Source organism: Triplophysa rosa, linkage group LG8, assembly GCF_024868665.1.
Source record: "Triplophysa rosa linkage group LG8, Trosa_1v2, whole genome shotgun sequence".
Classification (NCBI taxonomy): domain Eukaryota; kingdom Metazoa; phylum Chordata; class Actinopteri; order Cypriniformes; family Nemacheilidae; genus Triplophysa; species Triplophysa rosa.
The window spans coordinates 23,511,510-23,537,280 of NC_079897.1; the positions used below are offsets into that span (position 1 = coordinate 23,511,510).

At 38.3% G+C, this 25,771-nt stretch overlaps 1 protein-coding gene across 1 annotated transcript in view; it reads right to left on the reverse strand.

Moving 5' to 3' along the window:
- Nucleotides 1-25,771, reverse strand: part of me1 (malic enzyme 1, NADP(+)-dependent, cytosolic) — a 66,348-nt gene that overhangs the window by 11,148 nt on the left and 29,429 nt on the right. The window contains exons 4-6 of the mRNA XM_057340174.1: nt 12,831-12,906; nt 11,665-11,826; nt 3,826-3,929 (exon numbers count right to left, since the gene is read on the reverse strand). Of these exons, the coding sequence (XP_057196157.1) occupies nt 3,826-3,929; nt 11,665-11,826; nt 12,831-12,906 (342 nt within the window). The remainder of the gene's footprint in view (nt 1-3,825; nt 3,930-11,664; nt 11,827-12,830; nt 12,907-25,771) is intronic.

Sequence of the window (25,771 nt, forward strand, 5' to 3'; positions counted from 1 at the left end):
TAAAGCGATATTATGATATTACAGTAAAGAGTTGAAAGCCGGAGGGCGACATGTCATGCAAAGTCCAAATCTATTCAGACATGCAGATGATGAAGAATCTAGCCGGTAAATTAGAAGCCGTGACAAATTTGAATCTGTCTTAATGATTTTAGCGTATAAGCCCAGCTACATCACTGATGAGAAGAATGTAGTGAATACCAACTGCAAAAGTCATCGCTACACCATTGCTACACCAAACCAATACAACAATTCCTTTATCGTCCTCGTTCATTCAGGAATGATTTATTGCTTGTGCGTCTGTTTCTTCCGGAGGTAAACCATTTGCCCGAACAATAGGAAAAGTCTCTTTTGATAAAGTGCTGGAGTTTCCCACTGCCTGTGCTAATCTAACTGCAGTACTTAATTCTTATATTGACGTCTTGCACTAAAAATGAAGTGGTTTTCTCTGACATACAGAGTCAAGATGCGAAAGCCAAAAGTAAAAGCAGGATTTAGGCTGATCGTAATCTTGCTCTGCACTAGAAAAACAGAGATTGGAAGACAAAGATGGGTTTAAAGATTATAGCACAGAGCCGACAGACCCCCATATTAAAGGTCAGGGATGGTAAAAATCTTGTCCAAACACAGCTGTTCAACTTAAGGCTTTAAAACACACACACATGCACGCACACACACACACTCCATCATCATTATCATTTAAAGGTTAAAGTTAATGTTTCGTTTGAGGATTCTAAGGGTGAATTTCTCAAAATAATACCTGGTATAGAAACGTAGTTACAGGGAAAAGTATGTGAAACCTTGAATTTACAATAGATTTCTGCATTCATTTGATGTAAAATATGATTTGATCTTCGACTGAGTCACAACAAGAGAAACAAAATCAGTGTAAACAAATACCACAAACACATTTAATCGCAGACCAAGCCTAATCAACACCCTTACAAAAATGAACTATGGTTTAACTATGGTAGCCACAGTTTCTGAATTTATTTGTAGTAAACCAAAAGTAAACACAAGAGTCTCACCATAATAACCATATTTTACCATGATGTTTGAAGGTAAAATGTGGTAATACTGTACAAATGTTAATCAATACACCAAAAAGGTTATTTTACTTTTACTATAATAAAACTGCTGCATCCTGATTCACCTACTTATACTATGCCCTAAAAGTATGTACTACATTTGTTATTAAAAAGTATAGTGCACCAAGATGATATTGTGATCGTTAACAGTCACACACATCAAAATAAGGCTTATACTGGCATTTAAGTATATTCTTTTATTATTTCTTATGCAATTGTTACGGTATACTTAAATGTATTAATTCAGCGACGCATCACTTATTTAATTTTGTGAATGCAGTGTGACATCACTAAACTCCGCCCACTCAAGGTGAGTTGTGGCCACTTCAGATTTTCAAAGGATTTCCTAGACTATCAATTTACTCTGAGAACACTAATTTATCATTTTGGACATAAATCTACTTTCGACTTCAGGACAAATAGTATGCAAATTGGGATGCAGGGCATGCTTAATTTTGCAACAATAAAGAATTTCAACATTTGTTTTGACGTTTTTTACTAAAGCGTTTCAGTTCAGCAATATTTTGCAATGGAGTATCATGAGATCAAGCATCTCTATCAGGTTAAAGTCAGCACTTTGGACCACTCCATAAAGTCTACACTATGTTCTTCTGTTAAAGCAATTCAAGAGCTATTTACTGCAGCCTGTTGTCCTGTTGCAGAACTTGTGTCCTCATGTCCTTATAAAGTTTGGAATGACTTCTTCTGTAAAAAAACTGTACAAAACTGTAACTCTGACCTCAGTGTTACTTTTCCAGCAAGCACAGGTTCCCAAGGGGCCCGTGGTGCCCAGAAGACTGCTCTTTCTATTAAACCCCTTGCTTACAACTCTCTCAGGAACCGAAGCCTTTCAGCAAACATCATCCCCCCAAATTCCCTTCAGAAAAGAGAAAGGCAAGTGACTGTCCCCCCATGGCGATAGCTGGAAAAGCGTCACCACTACAACTCAGTGAAAAGCAATGAGCTCTAATGAAATAATGTGACATGGGAATTGTACCGCAGCACACAAGGGGCTATAGAAGAGAGATACTTTTCAGTCTTTTCTGAAAGCAGAAGGAAAACTCAGTCAGCCTCTCACAAACTACTTCAGCACCACAAAGCCTGAGAAAATTGTCTTCTTGCGTTAAATGGGTCATAAAAAGCAAAAGTGTTTAACACTTTACAAAATTTGAGCTTTGCTTCTATATGCTGCAATCTGTGACCTCCCTTCTCTATCGTATTAAAGTCACTGTGGGACAGAAAGTTGCCTGATGGGAATGAGTGTGTTGTTATTCCTCATCACTTGTGTCTAGACTCAAACAAAGAGGGCTGATGGGAAACAGACTGGTAAAGCTACAGTCTGAATGCCTGAACACAATATCATTGTAAAAACTCAATCAAAGTTCATTCTAATATCTGAACACATACTAAAACAATATAACTTTTTTATGTTATCCCAGATAGTACCATAGCTACACTGCGCAGATGCTATTTATCTCTGATATTAATCTGCATTTAAACACAGCCAGACTTTTCCCATTTACTGCTCGCCACAGTTCGCTGATGGATCGGCAATCCAGGTGTGTTCCTCATAGCCAACCCTTTCAAAAACTTCAAAACTCTATTAATTTTAAGATTCACCGAGGAGGCAAACGTGACTCTGATGAGGTCTTGAAATGTATAATAATAAGGAGTTTTATTAAAAATCACCAGGACTGTAATCATTTGTTCAGTCAGCAACCCGCAATCATTCGTTTTCCACCAACTCTGCACATTTGGGGAAAAGTGATGCTGTTCCCTGTAGTTTTCATGTCCACCCCATTATTATGGAATCACAGAGATATTTTGCCAACTGGAGGGAAATCAGATACCGGGGTTTTTGAGTTCTGCTTTAAATAGAGCCATGTGTCACCATCAAAGCCAGTCACACCAACGCTTCTGAAACAGAGTATACTTCGCTTGATAGCATCTGATATTTAAAACAGGTAAAAGTTGACTTTTTTCAAACCACACTGACCTACAACGTCATCAAACCATTTGTAGATTACAGATGTGACGACAGATCAGTATTACTTGAAGATTTAAGCTGTGTTTAATAAAAGAAAGTAAAAGAAAGAAAGTAAAAAGTTGAAATATCTAAACAAACTTCGAAATGCTAGGTGGTTCAGAACATCTGCGAGGAACTAAACTAAATAAGCCGTTACCATATTAGGAAGCCCATCATGGGCCACTAAAGTCAAAACTTCCGCCACCAGTGCTGGGATTGTTTAAGAATAGTATGTTATCTTCCATCATACAATATGATAGTTGGATTTTATGCACATTCCTTCAATACAAAAGCCATCATAAAAGAGAATATTACACAAACCAGATCATGTCAATAACCCCATTTATCTCAAACTTTTTCCAAGAATCCTAGAGATAAACACTGTCGAATAAGCGCAAAACCATAAACTATTCTAAATATCGGGCCCGAGGCTACGGGTACAGTTATCGGGCCAGATTACATCACTGCATGGCTCGGTGCAAATATGTGGGGAAGAACTGATGAGGCATGCAGTCAGTGATCCGGTTCGGGTTCCTGCCACAGGAGTCAATGGTTAAAGATGACCACGATCTCGCAAACCCAGAGGAGTGCGCTTTCCACCACATTCCTGCAACGCAATGGCTCAGTTATGCTCTCCAGACATTTCCATCAGTGCTCTTGTAGGAGGAAACGTGTGCCGTGTGAGGTGTGAGGGTCTTAGTGGATTTTCTCTACCTGTCTGTTACAGCCTTCATAAATTCATCCAGCAGTTCATCGTAAGCCTGTCCACGTACTCTCTTATGCCTAAAACCAATGTACAGAGGGTCCTTCAGGAGCTCCTGCAGTGGGGAGAAAGAGGAAATAAGAGAGAGAAACAAATTCACGATTCATCATCATCACTAAGACAACAACGGGTACAATAACAATGTATAATATAACATGTATTCCCTTTTTCACACACGTGGTTCTTTCCCATATAAAGGTCTTATACTTTTTTTTGTAAAAGTGATGCAGTGTTGTGTTAATATAAGATCATAATGTTCTGAATACTTCATAACTGGTAATATTGGAAATTGGTTCTAGCTATAGATCAGATGAAGAGAATGCGGTTTCATTTCCTTCAACAACAAAAAAATCTACACTCTAAAATACACATGTCATTATTACAAAAGGGAGAAAATGAACGAAAACACAATACGCCCACGTCAAAACTTGATGTGCACAGCTCCTCTTTAATTTCACTACATATGGAAATCTGATTACCCCGCTTTCGGATAATCTTCCCACAATTCCTTGGGCGTTTAAGCATGCGTGTGAAAGAAATGAAGAAAACAAAAACGCTTGAAAGCACAAAACAGAAAGAGCCCAACAACTGAACTGTGTTTGAAAATGCATCAGTTGACAATCTTAGACAAATCGAGATATGTCACACAGTGCTGAAGCGCAACGGGGAAAAAAGAAGGATGACAGAGAGAGAAACAGAGAGCGTCGCTACGAGACCCCCGTCGGTGTCGCGTACCAGTCATCCAGAAAAACTACATGACACCTTCATCAGTTTCAGCTGTACTCATACCAATGAATATTCACACATACAGTTACAAACTTCATGCGCATGTTTGATGTGCAGCCTTCACTTTGAGAGGTCATAGGATCTTTTTCCATAATTTTTCATTATGAAAGAGGTGTCTCAGTAGTAAAGACTCATATTTAGTAGCCCATGACTTAGAGTTTACAGTACACATACAATACACACATTTTCTCATTCTTGCTCTTTCTCCTTTTATTTATTTATTTTCAATTGTCTGTCTCATTAACAGAGCAGCATGCGTCTGTCTTGAGCTTCTTCAGAAGTGGACCTTTAGAAGAGCGCCATCAAACTATACAAGATCAAGGTCATGATACACAGTGTTGGGCAAGTTACTCTGAAAAAGTAATTAACTACTAGTTACTAATTACATATTCAACAGTGTAATTAGATTACTGTACAAATTACTCTCTCTGAAAAGTATTTAATTACTGATTACTAATTACTTTCTATCTCCTACATCAACCTTTATTAGTTAAGTGATTCAAGGATAGACATGAAACAGCTCTTTTAATTCATTCAAATAAATAATATTAAACTACATAAAGTACTCTTATTAACTGACCAAAGTATTACAAATGTGAGGATGATACATTAAAGCAAGGATTTTCAAGTTAGACTTTGAATTTTGATATCAATTCCACTATTACACACACAAATATTACACAAAGTATTTAGTTTAATTACATCAGAAGTAACTGTAATTAAATTACAGAAAAAATTAGAGTAATGCCTTACTTTACTTTTCAAGGGAAAAGTAATTTAATTACAGTAACTAATTACTTAGTAACTAGTTGCACCCAACACTGATGATACAGGAGAAACACTGCGTAATCGTCCTGGAAAAACTGAGAAAGAGTGAAATGTACTGGAGGGGATACTTCACCTCCAGCACAATTTGGGATTGTTCTCCTCAAGACTTTTATGTTACAATTGTATTCATAAACGTGCCTTTAAAAGAAAGCACTGTCTGGTTTCGAGAGGGTAGGCAAAATCATCAGTCTGGGAGAGGAAATGGAGACATCCGATTGAGATATGAGAGGGTGAGTGAAGATGCATGTCTGGAGACTTTTGTTTTTAAGAGCCCTGCAGGAGTATGAATCATGCAGGGAGAAAAACCTTTTGAATTGAGCAGATAAAAACACAAGCAAAACTAAAATAAACAACTCAGTGGAGAGGATGATGATGTGTCAGTTCGTCAGCTAATAGGCAGGAACCAAGACAAGCCCCTCCTATACTGCATTTAAGACATAACTGTGTCAGGATACGCAAGGACAGACAACCCAAATGCAGACAGTGGAGGTGGAAACAAAGATTTTAATAGATAAACAAAACAAAAACCCACGAGGGGGTAAACAACAAGGAATAATAATGAACAGACACTGACTGGACTAAACTAAAACAACACTTGACATAAACTAGAACTACACAACTTGACTTATACTTGATTTTACCGGATTTAATCCGAAGACCTTGAGATGACGGAACGTCAAAGGTACAAAGCAAAACGAACCAGCACAAGACAGAAAACACAAGGGCATTAAATAGGGGATCAAATCAAAAGGGAACAGGTGCGGGGCATTAAATCATTACAAGTAATAATGAGGAAACGAGAGGGCGGGGACAAAGACAAGATCGGAGAGAGCACATGGCATGCCAAAACAAAAATAGGCTTGTTCGACTTGATGCGGCGCCGCAAGATCCGACAGGCGGATGACATCAAAGTACCGCGAGAGCTATTCGAAAAACTTTAAAAAGTTTGGTTTCGAATCGATCTCGCGTTACTGTGATGTCATCTGCCTGTCGGATCTTGCGGCGCCGCATCAAGTCGAACAAGCCTAATGCCTCTCTCCGCACTAAACACGTGGGACTGTCATGACCCTGCCACAAGACTAGAAGAGCATGACCAGGTGGGGCAGGATCATGACAAACTGTAGCCCACATCCATGCAAAACCAAAAACGTCCTATATTATTTGCCAGTTTATTTTTAAGATGCATTCCTGGATTACCGTTCCTGTCTAAAAGCACTCTTAACCCTACTGCACCCCTAAACCAACTCTAACACTAACCAACTAAACTAACTAAACCCTCAAATCTAAATTGCTAAACTTCATGATCACCGAAAATGTTTCCATATTTCTAATCATAATACTTTAGGCAGATCTTAAAGGTCCAGTGTGTAATTTTTAGGAGGATCTTTTGACAGAAATGCAATATAATATACATAACGATGTCTTCAGAGGTGTATAAAGAGCGTACAAAATCAAGCGTTATGTTTTTATTACCTTAGAAAGAGCTATTTCTATCTACATACACGGCAGGCCCCCTTGCACATAATTCGCCATGTTCTGTCAGCCGTCGTAGTGTTTCGCATGGTAGTGTTTCGAGTGAGCGCATGGTTGCAATTCGCAACCTTGCCGCTAGATTTCGCTGACTGGACCTTTAAGGCAACGGTACAAGAGATCCTCAAAATGTTGGAAACACGTCAGCTATTGATTCTTTGTGGAGGTTTACCGAAAGTTAAGTTTGGGCCACATAACGTTCCTGTTGTTGTCGCTGAAACCTTCTATAACAAGCTTCCAAAAAACTTGTAGAAGTAAAACTTCTCTGATCCCAAATCAGCACAACCAATCAGATGTGCTCCTGTGAAAATGAGCCTTGATTGGTCTGTGGGTGATGAGAGAGGGTCTTTTTTCTCTCTGGAAGAGGTTTTGTTAAACCGTGCTTTGTGTGTATGAACTGTATGTAGTCTTTCAGGAGAGATTAAGGGAGATGAACACAACACAGTCGGGGTCTGTTAGTCACAGTGGCAAGAGAATGAGAGAATGAAGAGCGGGAGTTAGGCCTGTTTCATACAGTAGGTCTCTTTGCCTAGGCCACCCACAACAAAAACAGACAGCATATTGTTCACGGTGACATCATTTGGTTTCGTTTCTGTGTGTGTTTGTGAGGTCACATGAGGTGATATCTGCAGCACAATGCTATAAAAGGGAATTTTAGCGGAGAGGTTTAAGAAGCATCAGAGATCATATTCCATATTTACACTAGATACACAACAACAGATGTGGTAGCAGCAAAGATGAGCTGTTGTATGGAGACGTGCATTGTGTACAGGAGCTCACTGTCTTAAATGATCCTTACGAAAACCAGTGCTGTTTAGATAAGAACACTCCATCAAACACTCACTGGGGGTGTTTACATACAGATACAACAAATAGAGAAGTCCAAGAGGGTGTTTACGTGGCGCTGACTGCATTTCACGAGCAACCTGGATTGACTCTGCAGCCACAAAAGTTACTGGACTCCCACAGGAAGACCACAGACAGTCTTCATGCGGATTAGAGTTCAACCGAAGCGTGGAGAACCTGGATCACGGAAAGCAAAATGATGCATACAGCTCATGGATTAGATTCCTCTCTTTCTATTGTTACTGAGCGTGTCTGGAGAGACGAAACTGATCCAGGTGCAGTCGTCTTACTCCCTCTGACGGGCCGAAATACAGAAGACGGTCTGACCTCAGTCAGCAGGCGTCTTGCTCCCTTAGAAATAACAGCAGACTAAATCCTTTAATAACACTCATTTCATCATCAGACTGCACAGTCTTGTATAAAACACACAGCTGTGGGGATGTACGGCAAGTAGTGAATTCATCTATCATTAGATCTGTCATCTCTTCAGAATATCCTGGAAACGAGGTCTTAATTACCTCAGGCTTTAGACGGAGTCATTCCAACTGTGCAGAATGAAAAAGGCCTTCAAGTTTTAGACTCGCAGACGGAAGGAAACCGGACACCAAACACTGAGTCATGTGTGCAGGTATGAACAGAATGTATGTACAGTCATGGCCAAAAGTGATATCCAACTGTATTTTATTCAGATATAAAAATGTATTAAAAACGTTGCATTCGTCTTTGCAGCTGTATTTAGAGTGTAAACTAAATATCAGGGAAGAATAGTTCACCCAAAGATTCTGATGAATTATTTTATCATTTACTTCACTGCAAAAAATGACTTCATAAAGACACTTAGTATCTTTGTCTTGTTTTTCAGTACAAATGCCTAAAGATTCTTGAATCAAGATGCATTTTATTTATGAGCAAAATTACCTAAGAAAATAAGTCTTGTTTTTAGACAAAAAAAAAAAATGAAATTTCAGTGAATATTTGCTTAAAACAAGCAAAAAATCTGCCAATGGGGTAAGAAAAATAATCTTGAATTAAGGTTGACCTTTTTCTTAGTCACTAAATTCATGATTATATTTCTTACCCCATTGGCAGATTTTTTTGCTTGTTTTAAGTACAAACTCACTGAAATATCCTATTTTTGTTGTTGATTTTCTTGGGTCGTTTTGCTCATCATGAAAATGCATCTTGAATCAAGAATTTTTAGACATTTGTACTGAAAAACAAGACAAACATATTAAGTAAGAAATTCATTTTTTGCCGTGTTCACCCTTATGTCATTCAATCTAAACCTGTATGACTTTCTTTCTTCTGCAGAATATAAAATATTATATTTTGAAGAATGTAAGTGACCACACAACATTGGACCCCGTTGACTTCCATTGCATGGACAAAACCATTAAGACATTTCTCATCTTATTTTTTGTTTCACAGAGCAAACAGTCATATACAGGTTTTGAACGATCTGAGGGATAGTTTTTATTTTTGGGTGAACTCTGCCATGGCAAAAAAACTACACGCAACACACAAAAACCCAGAAGCGAGTTAACATTCTAAGACTTCCGGTTCCATCGCTCTAAAAAAAAGTCTACGGGTTTTTGGTAAATCGCCCGAAATAAGGTCTGTGATAAACAAATCCACTAAACACACCAATTATAACCCGCTTGTGATTTTTTAAAGCCTTATTGTGTCTTAAAAATGGCGGTTGCTAACAAGTTGCTAAAAGCGACTACTTCCTTTGGCGGGGGCGTTAGACGTCATCACGCACATAAAGCAAAGCTCACAAATAATGCAACATGGGCACAAATCTCTTAAAACGTAGATGCAGATTTACTTACCAGGGAACACATTTTTAATAAACTTTGAAAGAGTTGTCGGAGGCTTGGTGGTGGTGACGTTGACCTTAAGTGTATTCTGTTTATAGCCTTGTGTTAGCTTTTTTACTTCTGCCGATTTTATTTCGGCTTCAAAAGTAACAAATGTTGTGCTAGTTTGTAAAGATTATCTTGATAGACAAAACGTGTAAACATCATAAACCTTTGTAAATCACGGAGCTTATTTTTTGCGATCTTCCAAAAGTCTATGGGACAAATGCGTAGGCTTTCGGTCGAGGGAACATCGCGGCACTTACTTCTGGGTTAGCCTTCAAAAATATGTCATCTCTGATCCTCTCCATTGTATAAAGCTTACTCCTCTACTCAAGGCCCAGGAGAAACACTTCAAGATATTGCTTCAAAAGAGGATTAAATATTAATAATAATAACTGATCCAATTTTAATCAATGTATACTTTATTTCCTGTGAGATTTTTGTTTTTCTATGCATATGTAATATAAAACCCATATTCTCTCATACGAATGATACAGATTGCCGTCCGGCCATACCTTTAAAGTGTTTGGTTCATTTTGTTCTACCTTATATTTCGATCATTCTAACCATTGTGGGCATTCAAAGCAAAAACAAACAAACAAGCCCCTACAAGACTCACTTTTGGCCACTACTGTCTGTACGTGTGAGTGTACTGTATACAGTAAGACCATTTCAAAAGCAAAAACAAACTTCTAAACAGAAACGCTGCACTCAATTCTCTCTATTACACACAATATTAACCCTGTAAGTTCAGAACATAAAGCGTAACCCACACAAACTGAATAAATAAATATGAATAAATAAACTTTCCCCCCATTTTGCTGCCCTAAGAGACATTAAATCGCTGACTGGCCAATCTGAATTTAGCAGCAAAAGATACACGTGGAGCTGCTGGAAATTGAAGCAGGACCAAATGGGAAAACTGAGTCAGAGCGGTTATGCAACAGTGTTAATGCACTTTTAAACTTTTTATGAGCTCTTGTACAGACCTACAAGCGTGTCAAGTGGTTTGAGACTTGCATTTGGGCAGTTGACATGACACAGCAGTGTTGTGACAGAAATGCAACACTCCCTCTGAAGCTCAAAAGGTATTCTTAATGACTTTTTATTACGTTTTAACTTTTTTATGACCTTGTATTATTAAATGGAATATTTGTACTTCAAAAATGTTAATTTGTAGTGTGGAGGAAAACGTTTAGAGAACTGCAAGAGGATGTTAAAAATTGTGCCTGTTGGGTATGTGGAAAATGACAGCATCTTAAAATTTATAAAAATCTATGAAAATACCTTCATTTAAACCCTCATATAAATTAGACATAGAAAAGCAATACAAAGTTAAAATGATTAACTTAATTTAGTCACGTCCATGCTTGAAACATCAAAAACTGTTAACCAGTGGGTACAAACACAACCCTTTTTAAAAAAGGTATTTTTTAAAAAACGAACTGGACCATAAGACAAAAACTTAGATCAAGAAAAAGGCTTTTGTGGGGGGGCTGACGTTCTGTCTCTTGACTCTTTCTTCCTCTTCTTCTCTGTCAACAGTTTTGGCACCACTGACGCCAGGGATATGCCACTGCTTTGGCACAGAAGAGGAAGGACCAGGTGGACCCTGGCACAAAGCCTTGGCCGATGAGCCAGTGGTTTGTTATTCCTGTACTGCCACACCCTTGGCCTCGCCGAGGGTGACGCAGACATACGCACACCCTGTGCTCACAGTGCTATTCTTAGCCTACAGCTATTACTGTACTGTCAGCCTTTCTACCGTAGTGCTGTGACAGGTAAAAACAAACAAAGTGGCAAATTAAAGTCTTTAGAAAGAGGTTGTGGCTGCTGAGAATAGTCATGCTCTTCTGTGATTATACCCGAGAGCTAAACACGAGAAGCAGGAGTCATCTGTCACGGTCTGGTTGGCGGCGGTGCCACAGGTCTACTCACCTCGTTGTCTGTTCCCACATCCAACATGACGGGCAGACACTGCTGAGGGGGCATTCCGCCACAGGCGGTGTACAAGGCCAGTTTACCCACGGGGATGCCCATTCCATAACAGCCCAGATCCCCCAGGCCTAGAATCCTCTCGCCATCTGTCACAACTATGGCCTGCCAAAACATGCAACAAACAACGGCATTGGCAAATCTGATATGGTCTCTTTTGGGAATGCCAAGAAACAGATTCAATTAACAGCTGTTTGTTTGTAAAACACCGAGTGAACAAAGCTCATTTTGAGCCGGTGTTACATACAACAGTGTTTCTCAAAAAGGTGTGCTGTATTACAGGGACTTCTTTTTCCCTGGAAAAATCAAAGGTATTATTGAAATGTCAAAACCGCTGAAATGTCATTGTGAAGGATACATCAGGCATCTTATTAGATCAGGCATCTGGAAACAGTTTATTAAGGACTTTTTTGTTTGTTTGAGCACAGCTTGTTTTGTTTGTTTGTACACGTCAACATTTTATTTTTTAAATGTTTTAATGTTGAAGCAAGTTTGGAACTTTCTTAAAGTAAACTGAAGAAAATACATAGCATGCAGTCTGTAGTTAAAGGCTGCTTCTTCATTTATACGGCACGATTTGTTAAATCATTTCCCAACGTTTAGCTTATATGTAGACTGGTTCTGTGATTTACGAGTGTGTCTTGAAATTCCTCATGTCAGTAGAGAAAATTCCTCTGCTTTAACGATCCCATTTTCACATATTCACCAACAACCAACAACTTCAAAATAAAGCTTTTGCTGTGCAATTAAATTCCATTATCAGATGCAATTGAATCCAAACATGTTTTTTTTCCATAAACTGTGTGATGCAGGTTCTAGGTGTTTCTCAACATTTTTACAGCTTCATTTCATGCCACCCTGCATTCATCCTCAACACGCCGAAGCCCTACAGGGTGTGCTATCATTACCTTAATAACTTTTAAATGCTTAACAGGAAAATTACTACGACTTTATGAGATCGTTTTCACAGTGCAAGTAATTTAAATTTGGAATCAATGTCTTCGGGGATTGATAAACCCCAGGAGTGTTTGAGTCTGGGTCTAGAATGAGAGTTCTGGTACATTCTGTAATAGTACAGGGTGGTGTTGATGTGAGTGGGCAGAACTTACTCGAACGTCCTTCTCTGGCCAGCTCTGCAGCAGCGTGGAGATGTGCGAGCGGTCGTGAATGGTAATGAAAAGACCTCTAGAAGACAGAAGAAGTGATAAAACATGGTTAATTAAATAGATTTTCTTCGTAAATTAATGTCCCAATAATATCGGATTTATGTAGATTTGTGGCTTAAAGGCATATGGAACATTATTACCTTATATACTGGGGACTAAGGTAACTACAAAAAACTGTATTACATTTGAAGGTTTATATTTAATGAAAATATGAATGAAAAACTTTCTCTGAAATCTTATCTAGTTGGACAAAAAAGCCAACTATAAAGTATTTGATTTATTTTTCATAGTTCATTTGGGTTTATATCATTCATTTGGGTTTAATTCCTGATCAAACTTTAAAAGTGACTTATTTTTTTAATCTAAACTAATGTAGTCAGATTAAGCCACATTACTATAAATATTTTTAGATCGCAGGTCAAAACTTTAAAAAACACTTTATATTATTTATTCATTTACACATTTCTGTCTTTCTTACATCCTGAAACACCCCTCAATAAAAAAATACACAAACAATAAACAGAAGACATTTACTCAATAAGCATGACTGAACTAAATGAGTTTTTTGAGAGCCACAACAGTGTCCAGTTTCATCAGCTCTCTGTGAAAAATGACAACAGTATTATATCATTTCCACATAAGCAACTGCAGTCATGAAAACTCAAGTGAGGTACATTTATTAAATTGATAGCATCAGGACACCTCACAGTCCAAACTCAAACCTGCATCACCCGTGTGAGCACCATGTCTTTACTATGTAAAGAGGCATCTGAGCTTCCACCGCACCTTAGCTTCAACAAACCAATTTTTTGTGTTTAACTCTTGTTATCAAGTTTAGATAAACTGTGATTAAAGCCTCTTCCTATTGATCTTAATCTAATGGTCTTTTTAGTACTTAAATTGGTTACCCAAAAATGGTAATTCTCTCAATTTACTCACCCTTATTCCATCCCCTGTATGAGAATGTTTGCTGGTAAAAAAGAATACATTCCTTATGTTTTGGCCTTAGAGACCGCACATACTGTATAAAACATGAAGAGTAAATATTATAATTTAAAAATTAATAAAAGTCATGAATCAAAGGGATGAGGAACACAACCCCTGGACATGTATAAGCAGAGCTGATCCCTTTCTGTGTGTGTGGTGTGTCAATCTTAGTGGAACAGCTGTCAATCGATGTGAAATGGGATTATGGTAAAACCTGGTTTGACACAGGCCAGTTCAATATCCATACAGTAATCGTGCAGCAGATGCAGATATCAACACATGCACCATACAGTGCAGGCTTGGCCTTCTCCTTACACTCAACTTTTCTGATCTTTCATTTGCAACAAATATCTGCCTCTCAACCTCTCTTTCCTTCTTTCTTTTTACGTCTCTTGACCCCTGCTTTTATCTTTTTCCTTTTCTAGTGAGACCCACTCAATATAGCTTAATGTGCAGGACCCTTGGGGCATCTTCTGTCTTGACCTCAGAAGGTTCCTCCAGGACTTCAGCTTAGATCTTTCTCCACTCCGCCCACACCCGCATGGAAATGCTACAATCCTTTAACCAAGCTTGACTTTGCAGATTCCATAAAAAGAGATTTCTATTACATCTGGAAGAATCTTGCAATTCACCCAGCAGACTTTCTCCAAGAGCCCAGATTGAAAAAAGATCAAAATGGAGATATATTAATAGTTAAAGCATGCAACATATTTGACAAAAAAAGCAAACAAACCCCTCGTGTTAAACTAGTTTTTACAAAATAATAACATTTCGAATACAAAAACACATCAATTTGCCATGTTTTTATTAAACAAAATGTATGTTCATTGCAGAAAATTGTAACCGCAAAACATATGACAAACCCTCAAGCTTGACCGCAAAAGGTACATGATTTTGCACCCATACGTTTTTGTAAGGGTCACAAAAATACCCTGGACCTCATGTGCATGTGAACACTCCCAATCTTTGGCTGCTTTATTCAATTCCAGTGATGGAAACTCTCCTACTATGTGACTCAAACTTACGCAAGATGAGGGGAAAACCACAACAGCACTTTTAAACAACCCTGGATAATACCAATATTGCCTGGACAACTTCCTCCACATTATTGTCTGATGAGAAAACAAACCTCTGAATATAATTTCAGCTTCACAATAAAGACCCTCATTCAAGATGCATATTTAGCATTTCCAAATCAGATTACCATTTGCAAATACCATTTTGCAATTAACTTGTTTCTATAAAAATAATATAGTCATCATGAATATAGATGAAGACCAACACTGCCTGATGCTGTTTACAATCCAAGCTCATAAATTAGTTGCGAAGGAGAACAAAAGGTTGTAAATAATAAAGCGAAGTTGACCTTTGAAACGAAACACAAAGACACAATGCCCAGTGCTGAATAGTTTAAGTAGCAATCATTGTGATGCTTCATGCCCTGACCAGATCCATCAACAAACAACTGTGACCGGTCAAGCGTGATCTCCCAAAATCATTTTCTTTACTAAAATCTCTCTGAGGAGAAATCACACAGAAAAAGAATTTTGTGAAGAGGATTTGACATCAATCTTAGAAACCACATAATAATTTGTCAACAATGTTAAACCCAGCATTACTAAGTGAGTCATAGAAAAGTATTGCTTCAGGTTCAGAACTGCCTAATCTGATTTAATTGTGTCTTTAGTTAAAAGATAATACAAATGTCAATATGATAATCATTTCCAGCAGGCCAACTCAACTAATAAGTGCTTTTCCAGGACATCCACTTTGGAATCTTTAGCTAAAATCTTATAGGCTCGGTTTCACAGACAAGGTTTAACTTAAACCAGGACTATGCCCTAGTTAAATAAGGATATTTAAGTCGCTTTTATTAAAATGCCTTAGATAAAAATATTACTGGTGTGCATTTTGAGAAGAAAAATAATTTTAAGATATGTCGGGGCAATTTATTTTCAGTTAAGACAGCTCAAACTTTTGTTTTAATCTGGGACTAAGCCTCGTCTGTGAAACCGGGCAATAGTATGTTAGCGATATTTCATTGCTTTGCATTGTGCACAAGTTATTAATTCCATGCCAGCACAAAGTTAAACACAAAGTTTGTGTCATACAAAACAAGCGTTTGAGGATATAAGATGAACACAGTGTGCATGCATTCAGTACAATCATAATAAGTGCAGTGCGGAGCTTTGTGTCCAACAACCTTTTGGACGTTTTTGGAGCATTTTTGAAGAAATGGGATTGGTTTAATCAAATCAATTTGGGACATTTTGGGTCATTTTCATTTCTAAATTTGGGACATTCTCATTTACCCCAAAACACATATTTGGTCACACTTTATTTTAAGGTCCAATTCTAGGCCATTAACTACGGCTTTTGCCTCAGTAAACTCCTAATTTGTTGCTTATTAGTAGTTAGTAAGGTAGTTGTTAGGTTTAGGTATTGGGTAGGGAAGTAGAATATGGTCATGTGCTTTATAGGAACTAATGAACAGCCAATATGCTAATAATAGGCATGCTAATAAGCAACTAGTTAATAGTGAGAATTGGTCCCTATACTAAAGTGTTACCACATATTTTAATCATCACATTCTAGATCATCAATTTTAAAGTATTAAAACAGTTTTGCAATGTCCAAACCATAAAAACACTTTCGCAGAAGGATACGAGTCAACGGTTTGAAAGAGATATCAACTCTAAACCACAGAATAAACCTATCCATCCCATAGAGACCCGGTCTCAAAGAAAAATGCAGAACCATTATCTGATGAAACAGGACATTGATGGTAACGGTTAAGGAGATTATTAAATTTTGTGACTGGATCTGACCAAATTCTGGCCCGAAAAACTCTGACAGCACATTATTTTCAGCATGCGGTTAATGGTTTATTTACACCCCCCCTTACCACGTCTGATTTATGAGATAATAACAGGACAGAAAGTTCATCTGAGTGGAAAGAAATAAGACAGGAGGGGAGAGAAGGACATGCAGGTATTGTGCAAGTATGAAAGATCCCACAAACGTGAATCATCTGATGACTATGTGCAGAAGTGGATATGGGTTTAGCATTAGGGTTCGACAGGAAGGGATGGGCGGAAGCAGTTTTCACCTTTATAAGCTGCCAGCGATGTTTACGGAGTTTGGCAAATGGAAATGTGCCCGGAGTAAACAGCGTAAGATTGGAATCCGGTAAACATCAGCTTGCCTGAAACGTCATTGTGATCTGCTAACAATAAAGTGGGTGAGAGTATGTGGGAGCATGTATTTGCGTGTGCTCGGAGGGATGGAAAAGTGCTTGGCTGGAATAAAAACGGAGGGATGCAGGGAATCAGCTGGACAAACAGAGCGTTCGGTCTTTCCAATTCCCTCTCCGTTCGGGCCACGTCAAGCAACAATACAGTCCTCCCCGCCCAGCAACTGATGGCAGCCAAACTTTCCTTTCTTCCAGGAACACATTACATGAGACTTTCATCTTTCTGAACCCCGCTACCCCTTTCGTATAGCCTGAAGTGCAAAGCCATTTCTTCTCCTGACCTCAGACAATGACAAAACCAGATCCTCATCTTCAGACCCCGAATACCAGTCTGGGGTTTGAGTCACTCTCATGAGCAGTCCAGACATGCTTGAGGTCTTTTAAATGAAACATAACAACTAGCAGGGAATAAATAATAGGGGGAGATGGTGCTGGTTACCGCATCCCCCCCAAAAGTATTTGTCTCTACTATTCAATAAGATATGGTTGAGGTGTACTTAAGATGTGCATGTGACTCTCTGTGGGTCAGCGTCCAGACTGCCAGGAGACTTGAATTACCCCGCTTACATAACACTGGAATGGAGGAAAAGTCTCTTAACTAATACACACACACTAAATGAATAAACCTTTAAAATTTAGAATACAGATACAGCTATACCACATTTTTCTATCAATTATTTTGCAGGAATCACTTTTTGGACTAATGTTGGCTATTGACCTGTCAGTTCTTCAAATGTTGCATCAAACTGTGAAAATCGTTCATGTGATGCTTATTAAGTGCGAGTCTGTTTGATTGCTTCTTTACAGCAGAGGCCAGAAATGTACCAGGATCCCATATGAAAATGGTATTAGTTTTGTCTGGCCACACAGACGAGGGTTTCTTTAAATGAAAATGAACTCAAAGAAACTTGGACATGAAATAAACGGTAAAGTTATAGCATTATTAAATACTGCTGGTTTCACTTTAATTTATGGATTTTGCAGATTTTTTATATTCACAAATGGATCAAATAAAACAGTGTTACGTAGGGGGACTGCACACAGATTCGCTGTTAATGCGATACACATGTCCCATGGACCCATTTGACAGAAGATTTATGCAAAGCAGTAAAATAAGCATCATTTGGAAATCACATCGTCCACAAAAGTTTAATAATAGCATATAACGATACGGTGCATTATTATTATTAATAGCAGAGCGTTATGCAGAAGGATGCTATCAGGAGGGGTTAACAGGCCGCAATACTGGCCTGACAAGATGGCTAACGTGGCAACTACGTATTTAAACTTCTGTTGAGAAGAAAGACATGTTGCAAATGTGAGTTGAATGCACAATATGTAAAAAGTTTCTGGCACTTGTATTGAGTGCTCAATTTGACATAAGCGAGTCTGAGTACAACTGAGTCAAAACCAGGGCTGTACAGTGCGACATATATGTTGCACATACTACGAAGAAAAACAGGTCTAATTATTTTATCTGCATGTAACATTAATGTCCTTTGTCAGTTCCCTACTATATTTATGTGAAGACCTGCACTTCAAAGAATGACTACAGACGTTATACTGTTTGGCCTGTGCTACAAAACTTTAAATCTCTGTAGCACCAGTGCTATGTGCAAAAAAAGTTAACGCAGAGCCAACGACCCAATTTTTGCCCATTTTGCGACTCAAGATGTCATAAAACAAATCAAAAGTGTTGACAATAAGATATGATTTTCTTGTTTTCCAGCACAGTTGATAAACATTCTTTACTGTCATCCGTTAAAACAGAGTCAAAGCTCATGTACTTATTAATAAGATCTCCAAACAAATAAATTAAATCTGATCTTCAGGTGCCAGAGGTAATCGACGGGAATTAAACCTACAGCCTTCCAGACATGAACTCAGATTTTAAACCACAAGGCTACACCACCTTTTCCCTCTGAGTAAACAGCTGCATGTGTTTGCATGTCTAATGAGAATAAATACTCAAAAACAATCTATACAAACAACATACACTGGCAAGGTGCGCGGCATATAAAACAGGATTTCATAATCAAGCTCAAACTTAAAGGCATGGTAAACATCTATTAACTGCCAAAGTATTTGCCATATGCTGTCAAGCTGAATAGTGAGACTGGACGCTGCTTGCATGGCATGCTGGGAATAAGCCATGGTGCATGACATGTTTGTTAACCTTTACATCGTTCACATTTCTTCAATATCTTATACGCCAGAGAGAAGCAAACAAGTTTGATATGTCTGACAAACTGCACCAAAGTTTCGAAATAATAAACATCCATATCGGAATCGAATCGAATTTCAGGAAAGTGAAACTGTTATCATTGTTTAATCTGAAATGCCTATGAGGCTTCTTGAGTCCTCATGAAACGTGACTACCATCCAGAATGTATATATGACACACAACTTCAGTTCGACTTTCCATATAAAAGTGCAGAAATGAAGAAAACATTGTCCTGCAAAGTTCAACAGCTTTAAGGTCTACGTGTGGTGTTCATGAAAAACAATAAATACTTCATTCTGAGTTTTAAACATTCCCTTACGCATAATACTTATAGGTTTTGGTTCTGGAACCAAACCATCAACACTTCTGCAAAGACGAAAATGAGCAACATGACAAGTCCAGATAAATTTAAGATGAAACGGAACATTACGGAGTTTCTATCCCTGAAGGTTACTTTCCCACAGCTCGAAGGAAGATTAATTTGACTTATTTATTTAACTAAAGAACATGTTAAACTCTCTTCTGGTTCCTCAAAGGAGCTGTTGGACTTACTGAAGCTGATAAAATAATAAGTCACTAAAATCAAATGAAGAAACGTAAACTCCATGACCTTTGAAACGGGGCTTTTTAAATATGACACCATGAAAATCTGCAATAGTGTTCTGCACTGTAACACAGTCTACAAAAAACACTTTTATCCTCTTGAGAAAGTCATAGCATAGTGTTTCACAAGCGCTTATTAAACCGAATCTGGCATCTTCAATTTATTCCCAAACTATTAAAAGCTCTCTTTACGGTCAGTCCAAAGACTGTGCTGTGAGTTCCTTATTTCACTTACTTGTACTTATGGTATAGTGTGTACTCGGCCCATACTGTGTCTGAATTTTCAAAGGGTGGTATCATGGAAGACTAAATTATTAAACTATTTATTGTACGCTTTAAAATCCTGCAACATTTTTCTATTTTCCTTCTAAGGGAAAAAACTTTTCCCCCAAACAAATGTCCTTTGCTTTAGGACATTCACAAACTGCTTTCCAAGTTTGATATCCAAAATGACCAAAGTGACTTGCATATTATTAGTTCAACTCACATTTGTAAGATGCCATCTTCACCACAGAAGTTTTGGTATTTGCTACATCAGGAAATCTTTTTGTGCACACTCGGCCGAGGTATACCAGAAGCCTTCAAGTTAGACATTACAGTAGTAAATATAGATATTTCTTTCAAAACAAACGCATCGATTCACTTCAGAAGGCATTTATCAACCCCATGGAGCCATGTCGAGCAGTTCTTTGATCACTCACTTCCATTCATTTGAAATCACTTCCATTCTAAAGATAAAACTTCTAAAAATATCCCTTTAACCTTTTGTAACTGGCCAAGTCATTTTGGTATTAGTAATACACCAATTCACACGACATGTCTTATTTTTAGTGTGACCACAATACTCTCACTTTCCTTGTGTGTGTAAACATACTTGGTAATAAAGCTCCTTCTGATTCTGATTCTATGTACCATACACTATGCAGACTATATGCAGACTGGAGTCCGGAGCTACAGTATACTTAGTGCTTAACATCATCTAAGGTCCAATATCTAAGGTCTTTTTACTGCTTGCTGAGGTAATATTTTATGCACTCTTATTTAAGATTACTTTGAAAACTGATAAATGTATAATTTGTATGCACTTGTGCATTAAGTGGGGGCCCAAGGCAAAATTATTCAACGAGGCCCTTCTGACACTTTTTTGTGAATATTTATTTGTCCTTAAAATAGAATTGCACAATGATCCAATAAAAGTATAGTCAAAACACGTGTGATATGATACAACAAAATGTTTAATTTTACAACATTAAATGTCATAAATATTTATCATATATTACCAATACATTGAAAATTAAGAAATGCTCCCTATAAAGGTATGGTTAGCATCAATTTTGTTTTACACTTTTCTATTAGTCTTATTAAATGTATTATCTTAATAAATATAAATGTATCTGTATCATCCATTTCACGTTAGGTTTAACAAACTTTATTCATTAAAGGGACAACCCAAGCATAAATCCCTATAATAAATGTCACAATCTGCTGCTGGGTCATTATTTATCAGTAAGGATAAGATTATTTATCAGTATTTTTCTTTCTTTGCCATCGACTCTGATAAGCACTTTATACGAGGGCTGTCCATCACTTCTGTGCAAGACTTTGAGTTCATCCGATGCCACATACAGAATAAGATGTTTTAAATCTAAATGAAAATAGCATCAGGATCGTTTTCTAAAGTATGCCTTCATGGATGTGAAGCACTTTTTTTCGGAGGTAAACAACTGTATAGTATGTTAATGAGACGTAAACTTGAGAGAGTGAAAACTTTACAGTAGATGGGAAACTGTATTGTATTGCCCCAGCGGGAGTCACGTTATGTAAACTGCATTTATAACAAGGAACTGCACATATGCAGATGTCATAGCATCTCTTTTTCTGAAGTTCACTCCGCACTGCGAGGCCTTGGATTGAAAAGCGCGCTAAATAAAGACGAGACGGAGCCAAAGTCTGCCGCTGTTGTCATGTGTTTCGTGGATATCATAGCGCGCGTAGCGGGAGAGAGGGCCCAGCAAAGGGGGTTGCAGAAATGTTGTTGAGCTTATTATTAAGATGACAATTTCTGACTGTTTCAATGGTCAGCCATCGGGGGCCTCCCTCAAAAGCGGGGCCCCAGGCAATTGCCTGCCTTGCCTGCCCCATTCCTACGCCAACAATCTTAAAAGCAAAAACAATAATTGCACACTGACACTGTATCCAATTCCTGTGAATTCATGTAGAATAGAGCAACAGACCAGCATCTAGGTACTTCTTTACGCATGGACACACGTTTGAAAGCAGTCTTCCATTGGATAATGGTACATGTCTTATCTCTGCGGAACAGGTATACTTCCACAACATTCAAAACATGTTTATCACTGAGAAATAAAGGTGCCCATGGCAAATGCTTCACATTCGCTCTCAAAGCGAGGATGTCGCTTTCGCTGGCATTTTGTGACTTAATCTGACGTTATTCCAAAGCACTTTCTTTTGTTTTCCAACCTCCTCGCTCTCTGAATCTCCCATTCACACTACACTGCTTTACAATAAAGAAACGAAAATCAATAAAGAGGCTTGGCTATATAATTTTTTGAGTGTTTTAAAATCAACCCATCCAATGTGTACAAGCCTCTTGCCAAGGTGACTGGAAACTTCAAGAACCTCCAAATGCAAATCAATGGCATGGACCCAAACTAACACATCTGGATCAACAACAAACCTAAAATAAAACATCTGGACTGTGCAGTTGTTGGTGTTGGGCACTGAGAAGTAGTCCTGGCATGTGCAGGACATAAGACCAAAAGATTTTAGTAGTATACAAAACTGTAGATCATTATTGGAACATTGTTTTATGTACAACACCTGTTTCTCTCAGTCCAATATGTGTCTGATATAGTTTATTGCTCCCTATGTATAAGCTGACACTAAGACCTGCTAAACGTGCATTGTTAACCTTGAGGTCAAATATTTTCCACACTATGTGGAACTAGAAAAATAAGAGATGTTGTGTAAGGTGTCTTGACGCTCCCTTGAGTGAGAGATTCCCAAAATCCCTTTGGTCTTGTAAAGTGATGTAGGGCTTAAATACATCTTTAACCATTCTGGTTGGAGAGTTAGACATAATATTTCTTATTTTCTGAAAAAGAACCGTAGAATTGTGAATTCTCAGTACAAAAACCTTTAAATAATTCTGTCTATATTTTAATGTAGTTCGATTTAGCTAGAAAAGATGACAAAGTAAAACGCCACATCTCAGCTGCTCCAAATGCATTTACTGTACCTCATCAAGAAGCCTTTTAAAAACCATGTCGTCATTACCAAAGTCCAAAAACTGCCTCATATAAACATTTCTTTTTCATCTGATCAATATCTCATTAAAAAAAGAAAATGCACCAGGGACGAATTTAGAGTTCTACTTGGGTTAAAGGAAAACAGCAGAACGTGTCGGCATGTCGTTGCGGTTGGAAAATGAGGTTTCTGGGTAGCTGGAGGACATTCATATCCCTCATAGACTGCTAAACCATTCAATCCCTCAACAGAATCATGATACCCTGAGGAAACCATTCTTCCCAACAGGGTTGTGATAGTCTGCACTCCATACGGCAGATAAACTGCATGCAAATTCACACACTTAATCTCAGCAAGGTTTTCTCAGGGAAGAGCTTTCTTCACAGTGTAAATAGATGATACGGTACACAAATGCATTTAATAACTCAATAAAAAGCTTATTTTTCCCTAATTTTCAGACTTATTTCAGAATATTTGCTCAGAATGTTCCCCTGGAGGATACATCAATGCGAAATAAAAAACACATCAGGAACCAGTAGATGCAGAACAAATCTGCCAACATCTTATTTCTCTCACAGCCTCTCCTGCTTCAGGGTCTCCACAGTTTTACTAGAAAAAAACGGAATTTCATCAACTCGGCCAATTTCTGCGAATTGCTACAAGGAAACATTGACCTTGATTAGGGTGTAGGCTTGGGTAACACTGAATTTTGCACAGATTTTTTAAATAGAAAACCACACAAGCACACGGATGCGTTTGACCATAGCCTGTTTTTGACACCCAAAGGTCACAGCACATGCTGTTTTTGTGTTGCACTTCATGCCTGTTGTCACGGTCCTACCTTCTTGTTTATGAATTCCTAGTCGTGTGGCAGGATCGAGACAGAGCCCTTAGGTTCTATGTGAGAAAGCCATGAGAGGTTTGTTTTTACTTCTCATGTGTTTTCTCGTGTCTCGTCATTGGCCCCGCCCCTCTCGTTTCATTTATTGCTTCCCTGCCGTGTCTAATGTTTCTCACCTGCCCTGTGTCGTTATCCCTCGTTTGTCTTGCCCTATATAATACCCTCATGTTTCATTGTCTTGTTGCTTGGTCATTGCGTTTGTAATGTTCCCGTGTTCCTGTCCTGTGCCTTGTCAATGAACTGTGAGTTTTATTTTTTACCCTGCCGTGTTTAATTGTAAGACGTTTGGTCGTGTTTTTTAGTTTAGTTTTGCTGTTCTTGTTTTTCGTTTTGCCCCATCGAGGGAAGTGTTTCGTTGAGTTCTTGTTTTGTTCTCGTGCCTGTTTTTCCCCCATCATGGGTGTTTTGTTTTGTCCTTGTATTTAATAAATTCTCTGTTAACCCCTTCACCACCGCTGCTGCCTGCGCTTAGGTTCTTCCCCTCCGTGATTCCTGACACCTGTCTTCTCAGCAATTACTAGGGGAACAACACTCGAGATTCTTGATAAGTACCCTAGAGTGCTATATTTACAGTACACGGGAAACAAGAGATCTGTGCCAAGGCTTCCATAATTTGGTATCTAGAATGTCCACTGGCGATGGATTGCAGTGTAAACGCATACTAATTGAATCCAGGCGGCCCAATTGCCCTGAAATTCAAATATCCCCAAGGTATCTTGAGAGAAGACGCCAAAGCATCACTGCGGCCTGCCCCTATAGATAAATGATATTAATACAGACATATTTTCACAATCTGACTGTGCTTTAGAAATGTTTTTTTCATCACCAAGCCTTGACGTGAGCTTTAAATTGTTCAACAAGGCTCACACAATCAGGAATTGATCTCAAATGTTATATCATATCCGTTGTCCCCGTAACAGACTGTTTTTATGTAGGAATAAATCTGTGTCAAGCCCAAATAAAAACAATCAACCCCTCATTGTGAGCACCACAGAAACAGATCACGCTAAGTGGCAAATTCCTGGGATGTATGCCCGTTCATGACCATTCCATTATTCAGGTCTCATCTGGACAGCTGATGTCATGAAAAGGGCTGGGGTTATAAACCGGAGGGGAGAGGGTGTTACCATCTATTTAACTTGTTTATTTGGCCCACACACACACACTGCGTGTAGTAAGCATGTATAAGTACAGATAACAGGTCTTAAACCTCTTTACAGAGGCCACAAAGTGCCAGGAGACACAAGTGCTCTACACTTTGCACATATAAGCAGTCATTAACTTAGGAAGTCAACATCCCCAGCCACACTCATCAAAATTGCCCTTCAAAATGCTCTCATCTACTATATTCTGTCATCTATTGGAGATTTGTGGTTTTGATCTTTGGGACTGCCAAAGATTGGAATTAAAATCCCCGTTACTCAAAATCTAGCTGAAGGTTTTCGTTTCATTTAAAAGACACTCCATTGCTCTTCCACTCAAGTACAAAAACATTGTTGTATAGTCATTATGTAATTCTCTGACTAAGAAGTTAAAAAGTAATTTCACATTAAAAGGGGTAGTCCGCCTAAAAACAAAAATTCTGTCATCATTTCCTTCCCCTTATGTCATTTTAAACCTATATGGAAGATGTTGGTAAGATGTCGGTA